Source organism: Pristis pectinata, chromosome 6, assembly GCF_009764475.1.
Source record: "Pristis pectinata isolate sPriPec2 chromosome 6, sPriPec2.1.pri, whole genome shotgun sequence".
NCBI lineage: Eukaryota > Metazoa > Chordata > Chondrichthyes > Rhinopristiformes > Pristidae > Pristis > Pristis pectinata.
Window position 1 is genome coordinate 109355333 of NC_067410.1, and position 9049 is coordinate 109364381.

Genomic DNA, 9049 nt, shown 5'->3' on the forward strand with positions numbered 1-9049 from the left:
TTAATGGGATTCCGCCTATTACAGACGATGATATTTGCTATAGAGGAAATAAACAGGGACCAGAAACTCCTCCCGAACATTACACTGGGCTACAGGATTCACGATGACTGCGGCTCACCCGAGATTGCAACGAAAGTTGCACTGGCTCTGGTGAATGGTCAGGAGGAAACGTACGTGGATAAAGTGTGTGACGGGCCTCTCAATATCACGGGGATCGTTGGTGCTGCCGGGTCCTCGGTGTCCATCGCCGTTGCAAGAACAATCGGACCTTTTAAAATACCACTGGTGAGATTTGGTTAGAGTTACTGTGGTCAGCCTCACGTAAGCGGAATCAAACGCTTAATGAACAGAACATGAGTGTCAGTTTTATCGCTGATAGCTAGTCGTGTTTTCGCTTCTTTGATTCCAATTGACTGACAATATTTTGCAGTATCATCCCCGCATATTCACCTACATATTAACTGTCTCATTAAATGCAGGTCAGCTACTTTTCCACGTGTGTCTGTCTCAGCGATAAGAACGAATATCCAACTTTTCATCGAACAATCCCAAGTGACGTCCATCAGTCCAAGGTTTTGGTGCATCTCGTTCAGAAGTTTGGATGGACTTGGATTGGAACCATTAACAGTAACGATGACTATGGCAACTCGGGGATGAGAGCGTTTGTAGAAGCTGCTGAGAATTTCGGTCTTTGCATTGCCTTCTCGGAATCATTTCACAGAACGGATCCCGCAGAGAAGATCAGCAGGATTGTGCAAGTGATGAAAGCGGCGACCACAAAGGTCGTGGTGGCCTTTGCTGGACCTGGGGAAATGCGCATTTTGTTTGAGGAGGTTCTACAGCAAAACCTAGGCGGCGTACAGTGGGTGGGCACTGAGGCGTGGATTACAGCGGACATTGTTGGTGTAGATAGAGGCCGGCGATTGCTTACTGGGGCAATCGGAACTGCGGTGCGTGCAGTGGAAGTTCCAGGGGTGCGGGACTTCCTTCTCACAGTCCATCCTTCGACCTATCCCGGTAATCCTTTAGTGAGGGAGTTCTGGGAAACCACCTTCGGGTGTACTCTAAGTTTAGAAAACGTGACAAACAAAATAGGTTCAGTTGCCCAGCTCCCGCAGTGTAGCGGAAATGAAAGCTTGCATCAAATCAACAACGCCTATACCGACCTGACCATGGACGGGAGTTCTTACATTGTATATAAAGCAGTCTATGCTTTTGCTCATGCACTTCACGACATGTTTTCATGTGAAAGAAGCAAAGGGCCATTCCCGAACAACACATGCGCACATCTTTCTACCTTTCAACCGTGGCAGGTAGGGAATGGGCTCCATTCCACTTGATCCATTTTAAGACATCTTTCAATGTAGAAACAAACCTGTCAAGTCATGTTCTGAAATTTTAACCGAGCGATAAAATCTTGAAGGAAGATAGTTTCTTCTGTTCAGAATCTCAATGAAATCTGTGTTTTTTTTTTAGCTACTCCATTACATGAAGTCAATTTACTTCACAACAAAAGCCGGGGAGAAGGTGCATCTTGATGAGAAAGGCAATCCAACAGCCGCGTATGACTTTGTAAACTGGCAAATGAATGCAAACGGCAGACTTGAAGTTAGGATAGTTGGATATTATAATGGATCAGCATCTCCGGGTAAATAACTTGTGCTGAACACAACTCAGATAGTCTGGAGCGGAGGTAAGCGTGAGGTATGGTTGCCAATTGATGCTGTCAAATGTTGCTGCAGGTTTTGTTTATGGTCTAGTCATAATTATCCATGCTATAATAGTAAGATAACACAATGTATAGAACAAGAAAAATGTATTACTCGTTATAGTATTAAGCCGACTTAGATGGGGTCTGGAGCCTTCTTTAAACCGGGGCACCATAGATCCATAGAACCATAGAACATTACAGCACAGAAAACAGGCCATTCGGCCCTTCTAGTCTGTGCCAAAACGTCATTCCTCTAGTCCCATTTACCTGCACCCAGTCCATAACTTTCCAGAACTCTCCTGTCCATGTATCTATCCAATTTATTCTTAAAACTTAAGAGTGAGCCCGCATTTACTACATCAGATGGCAGCCCGTTCCACACTCCCACCACTCGAGTGAAGAAGTTCCCCGTAATGTTCCCCTAAACCTTTCCCCTTTCACCCTAAAGCCATGTCCTTTCGTACTTATCTCTCCTAATCTAGGTGGAAAGAGCCTACTCGCATTAACTCTGTCTATACCCCTAATAATTTTGTAAACCTCTATCAAATCTTCCCTCATTCTTCTGAGCTCCAAGGAATAAAGTCCTAACCTGTTCAATCTTTCCCTGTAACGTAATCCCTGAAGACCCGACAACATTCTAGTAAATCTTCTCTGCACTTTTTCAATCTTACTGATACCCTTCCTATAGTTAGGTGACCAGAACTGCACACAATACTCCAAATTTGGTCTCACTAATGTCTTATACAACCTCACCATAACATCCCAACTCCTATACTCAATACTTTGATTTATGCATGCCAAGATACCAAAAGACGTTTTACAACCCTGTCTACCTCTGACTCCACTTTTAGGGAATTATATATCTGAACTCTCAGATCCCTTTGTTCCTCCACACTCCTCAGTGCTCTACCATTAACTATGTATGTCCTACCTTGATTTGTCCTTCGAAAATGCAACACCTCACACTCATCTGCATTAAATTCCATCTGCCATTTTCTGGCTCATTGTTCCAGTTGGTTCAGATCCCTCTGCAAGCTTTGTCCACTACGCCTCCAATCTTAGTGTCATCAGCGAACTTGCTGAGCCAATTTACCGCATTATCATCCAGATCATTGATATCGACAACAAACACCAATGGCCCCAGCACCGATCCCTGAGGCACAACACTAGTCACAGACCTCCAGTCTGAGAAACAATCATCCACTACCACTCTCTGTCTTCTCCAACAAAGCCAATTTCGAATCCAGTTTACAACCTTACCATGGATACCTAGAGTCTGAACCTGCTGAACTAACGTCCCATGTGGGACCTTGTCAAAGGCCTTACTAAAGTCCATGTAGACAACATCCACAGCCTTTCCTTCATCTACTTTCTTGGTAACCTCCTCGAAAAAACTCTACAAGATTCGTTAAACTCGATCTACCATGCACAAAACCATGCTGACTATCCTTAATCAGCCCTTGATTGTCCAAATACTTGTATATCTGATCTCTCAGAACACCTTCCAATAATTTACCTACTACTGATGTCAGGCTCACCGGCCTGTAATTACCTGGTTTACTTTTAGAGCCTTTTTTAAACAACGGAACAACATAAGCTACCCTCCAGTCCTCCGACACTGCACTCGTGGCTAAGGACATTTTAAATATATCTGTCAGGGCCCCTGCAGTTTCTACACTAGTCTCTCTCAATGTCCGGGGAAATATCTTATCAGGCCCGGGGGATTTATCTACCTTTATTCGCTGAAAGGCAAAAAGCACATCCTCGTCTTTAATCTCTATATGTTCCATGACACTACCACTTTTCCCTTCCTTTCATATACACTATGCCCGTTTCCTGAGTTAAAAAAAACTGTTTAAGATCTCCCCCATCTCCTGAGGCTCCACACATAGACGACCACTCTGATCTTCTAGGGGACCAATTTTGTCCCTTACTATCCTTTTACTCTTAATATACTTGTAGAAACCCTTCGGGTTCACCTTCACATTATCTGCCAAAGCAACCTCATGTCTTCTTTTTGCCTTCCTGATTTTCTTTTTTTTTAGTATTTTCTTACTTTTTCTATACTCTTCAATACTTCATTTGTTCCTAGTTGCCTATACCTGCTATACACCTCTCTATTTTTCTTAACCAGATCGTTAACATCCCTCGAAAACCAAGGTTCCCTCTGCTTGTTGACTTTGCCTTTAATACTGGCAGTAACATGCAAACCCTACACTCTCAAAATTTCGCCTTTGGCGGCCTTCCACTTACTGAACGCATCCCTGCCAGAAAACAACTTATCCCAATCTACTCTTCCTAGATCCTTTCTCATTTCCACAAAATTGGCCTTTCTCCGGTTTAGAACCTCAACTCGAGGACCAGACCTGTCCTTATCCATAATTAACTTGAAACTAATTATATTATGGTCACTGGACCCAAAATGCTCACCTACACATAATTTTGTCACCTGACCTGTCTGGTCCCCTAATAGGAGATCAAGTATTGCATTCTCTCTCGTTGGTACGTCTAGATATTGATTTAGAAAACTTTCCTGAACACATTTGACACCATGTTGATTATGTGGATTAAGGTCGGAGAGTCAACTTGATTTAACCTTGAGAAAGTTGGGGATGTTTCAATGGAGTTTTCCAACTGCTGAAGACAACAGAAGGCGAGGTGTGACTGCCGCGTGATCCAATTTCATCTGCTTCCTTCCACAAAGGTCGGAATCAAAACAGCCCCACCTTCATCCACCACCTACCATCCATATCACCTCCATGAAAGTTTATGTTTACACGTGGAGGAGTTTTACCATGATTCAGGTTTGATAATGGTGAAATTGAGACCTCTTCTATATATAAAAGAAAATGCAGCATTCATAACTCATCCCTGATTGCGCTCGAACATGTTGGCTTGTTTAGACAGTTAATTCTCTCCTATATTGAAACATTTCACGCGTTCGTTCCAGTCACATTGGATTTTAAAAAGGAGATATTTGTGAAGTCATTTCATTTCTCAAAATGATGTTTTGTTTAAATCCCTGAATTTAAACTCAATAGGTATTATGATGGGAATTGATCGTTTGTCCAGGTCACTAGATCGCTATCCCGACAGTGTAACCGCTCCAGGACTTTACTGCACTGGCATCTATTGCAGCTGTATAGAATCAGGAAGTGTGTTGTCTCGGCACAACATCGTGGGCCGAAGGGGCTGTACTGTGCTGTAGTGTTCTATGTTCTAATTGGAATATCACCTAAAGTTTCTAGCGGCTGAAAGATGAACAACCAGTCGGCACAAATAAGATGATTTAGTATTGAATGAGTAATGGCCCGAGCAAGAACGTCTATACAATCAGTTGAAAGCCTTTGGAACGACTTGTCTGATAGTGACCCCGATAGCCATCCAACGGCAACTCTCAAAGTTGGAAAACACAGAAAATAGAAGAGTTCAAGGAATATTAGATTGAAAGGTTGCGGGACACTGATAATCACGTTAAGTTCCAGGTACATTTTATCTATTAATGTAATAGGGCAACAGAGTGGTTCGGTACAGTTGCAGGGCAGTCGGCCCGAATCGAGAAGCCAATGATCAAACATTGCCTGTGTATCTTCCTTACAGACTCCCCGTGCAGTCTGCTCTGAAAGCTGTCCCCCTGGAACAAGAAAAACGGCCAGGAAAGGACAGCCAATCTGTTGTTTTGACTGCACTGCCTGTGCGGATGGAGAAATCAGTAATACTACAGGTGAGCCGGAATACATGCTGGGTTCCAGCAATTACATTAAAGATTCTTAACACGTCTTCCTCAAACATGTAATGATCGCATTTCTTTTCCTCAGACTCCACAGACTGCATCAAGTGTCCTCCCCTGTTCTGGTCCAATCACCGCAGAGATCAATGCATCCCGAAGAATATCGAGTATCTGGCTTTTACCGAAATCCTGGGCATTGTGTTGCTGGTTCTTGCTCTGGTTGGAGTGTGTTTGTCTGCACTTACAGCGGGTCTTTTCTTTAGATATCGAGAGACACCCCTGGTTAAAGCTAACAATTCCGAGCTGAGCTTCCTCCTTCTATTTGCATTAAGCTGCTGTTTCTTGTGCTCGGTCACATTCATTGGGGCACCCTCAGACTGGTCTTGTATGTTACGCCGCACAGCATTTGGTGTCTCGTTTGTCCTGTGTATGTCTTGTGTTCTGGTCAAAACCATTCTGGTGCTGACGGCATTTAAGGCAACGCATCCCAGCAATAACTGGATGAAATGGTTTGGTCAAAGACAGCAGAGGATCAGCGTTTTCCTCCTAGCATCCGTCCAGGGTTTAATATGTGTCCTTTGGCTGATCATTGCGCCGCCATTTCCCGTGATAAACACCAAATATTACCGGGAGATGATAATTTTAGAATGTGATACAGGATCTTCTGCAGCCTTTTACTCGGCATCGGGTTATATCTCTGTGTTATCGTGCATTTGTTTTGTCTTGGCCTTTCTCGCACGGAAACTGCCAGATAATTTTAACGAGGCAAAGTGTATAACTTTCAGCATGCTCATCTTTTGTGCGGTTTGGATCACTTTTATTCCGGCTTCTGTGAGCTCTCCTGGGAAATACACGGTGGCAGTTGAAGTGTTTGCCATCCTGGCCTCTAGTTTTGGATTGCTGCTTTGCATTTTTGCACCCAAGTGTTATATTATGGTCATCACTCCAGAGAAAAACACAAAGAAGCACATTATGGGTAAAGTGGGATGAGAAGAAACATCAAAGGCGGAGCATGAATATGTCCTGGCGCTTTACATCGTGTGTTTATGGTTCTCTGCAGCAATTCACTCAGAACATAAATATCCATTCTCATTTCAGGCTGAATTTAACGATTAAATGTGAATCTCCTGTTCTATCATTTAGCACCGGAAATAGTGATTTTATTCCATAGAATCATAGAACAATACAGCACAATACAGGTCCGTCGGCCCATTATGTTGTGCCGACCTTTAACCACGCCGAAGACTATCTAACTCCTTCCTCCCACATATCACCCTATTTCATGGACATAATGTTCAGTTTTTAATTAATAAATGGCTTAATATGTCAATACGATAATTTGTGTGTTTGTGTGTTTCACGTGAAGACATTAACTTTGGTGTCTTACTATTGGCTGCAACAATTCCTTTTTTATTCCCCATTTTAAACCAGTGTCCTCACTTAAACCACTTGCTAACGGGAACGGTAGCAAACTTGTTAGCAAAAACGGCGAAACATTTGCTACCAGGTCTAAACCAGACCTGATCTTATCAGATGTTCCCTTGACTTTCTTGGTTCCACGGAAAATAATTCCAGCTTCTCCGTTCTCACCCTGTCTCTGAAATCCCTCATCCCTGGAGCCATTCCAGTGAGGAGCTATCAAAATCATTGGTAGAATTTTGATCAACAGACAAAACGCTGGAGGAAGTCAGTGATTCAGGCAGCATCTATGGAGGTAAATGGCAGTCAATTTTTCGGGTCGAGACCCTTCACCTGAACTAAAAGATAGAGGGGAGATGGCCAGTATGACGAGGTGGAGGGAAGGTGCGGAGCAAGAGCAGGCAGGTGATCGGTGGATTCAGCAGAAGACGGGTGATAGATGGGGGAAGGAAGTGTGGAAATAGCGACAGAGGCTGGGAGGAGATATGTGATCATAGGCGAGGGAGGTAGAGAATGGAATAAACGGGGGGATGTGGGGAGGGCAGATGGGAACAGTGGGGGTGGGAACGAGTGGGAGGGTTGTGTGAAGTAGGAAGTGTATGGACAGGTATTACACCCCTTGCGGTTACAGGGGAGGGTACTTGTAGAGGGAGCGGGATGGGAGGGAGTGATGAACGACCAGGAAGACACAAAGAACGTTATCCCTGTGGAAAGTGGTGAGGGAATGTAAGAGTTGGTTGGTGGTGGGATGGCGTTGTAGCTGGCGGAATTTGCAAAGAATGTGTTGGATGTATCGGCTGGTTGTGTGGTAGGTGAGGACCAGCGGAACTGTATCCCTGTCCTGTCTGAGAGGTGGCGAATGGGATAAAGGCAGACGTGTGGGTCATAGAGGAGATACTGGTGAGGGCTCCATCAATGTTACTGAAAAGAGGAAGACATCTTGGATATCCTGGGATGGAAGGCCTCATCTCAAGAATGGACTGAACGGAGACAGCGGAACTGGGAAAAGGGATTGATGTCCTTCCAAGTGACAAAGTTGGAGAAGGTGTAGCCAAGGGAGCTGTGGGAAGTAGTAGGATTGAAGCAGATGCTGCTGGATAATCTGTCTCCTGAGATGGCGACAGACTGCTCAAGAAAGGGGAGAGGAGTGGTGGATCAGGTGAATTTGAAGTTGGTCGTGCAGTTGATGAAATTGCCGTGTACAGGAAGTGGCGCTAATACAGTCGTCAATGTAGCGGTGAAAGAATTGGGAAGCTGTGCGTTGGTAGGTTTAGAACATGGATTGCTGCAAGTAGCCAACAAAAAGGCAGGCATAACCGGGGCCCATATAAGTGACCATGGCGACATCTTCAGTTTGGGGAAACTGGTCGGAGTCAAAATAGAAGTTGTTCAGGCTGAGCACATGTTCTGTCAGGCAAAGGAGGGTGTTGTTTGAAGGGAATTGATTGGGTCTGTGTTCCAGAAGGAAACGGAGACTCCTTAGGCCTTCCTGTCGGGGGAGACTGATGAACCTAATAATAAGAAACAGTAACGTAGATAAATAATTTAGTCCCTCGTATGTTTTATGTCAATCAGATCACAGCCAGTCTTTTACCTCAGTGATAATTTTCTGCACTGTCTCCATATCCACTGATTCGTTCAATATCGACAAATCTATTGATCTCACGGGTTAAAATACACATCATCGTTCTACTTCTGTCACCAGCGTGGATGACCTCACAGTTTCCCACATTATGTTCCATTCGCCATTTTCTTCGGGAGACACAAGAGACTGCAGATACTGGTACGTGCTGCAAAACATAAACTGCTGGATAAACTCAGTGGGTCAAGCAGCATCTGTGGAGGCAAAATGATACTCGATGCATTGGGTTCAAACCTGCATCAGTCCTGAAGCAGGGTTTAACCTGAAACGTTACCAACCCTTTGTATGCACAGATGCTGCTTCAGCCGCTGAGTTCTTCCAGAAGTTTATTTCTTGTACCATTTACTTACCCTCTGTGGATTCTCGTCGAGGCCTCTCTGTATCCTCATTACAACCTACACGGTCCACACAATTTAGTATGTTGAACAAATATAGATTATTATACATACTCCCCTTATCCACATCACGAATATAGATTGTGAAGAGCAGGAGCTCAGCATTGGTCCCTGTGGCCCCTCTCGTCAGAATCTCCCATCCTGAAAATGAC

General features: G+C 44.2%; 1 protein-coding gene across 1 annotated transcript; it reads left to right on the plus strand.

Annotated features, from left to right (window-relative positions):
* LOC127571906 (extracellular calcium-sensing receptor-like) lies at positions 1 to 6431 on the plus strand. The gene is given in 5 exon segments (XM_052018654.1): positions 1 to 285; positions 480 to 1313; positions 1477 to 1704; positions 5312 to 5435; positions 5530 to 6431. Coding segments are annotated over 5 exon segments (2370 nt in total). The 5' UTR covers positions 1 to 3.
* The last annotated feature ends 2618 nt before the right edge of the window (positions 6432 to 9049 follow it).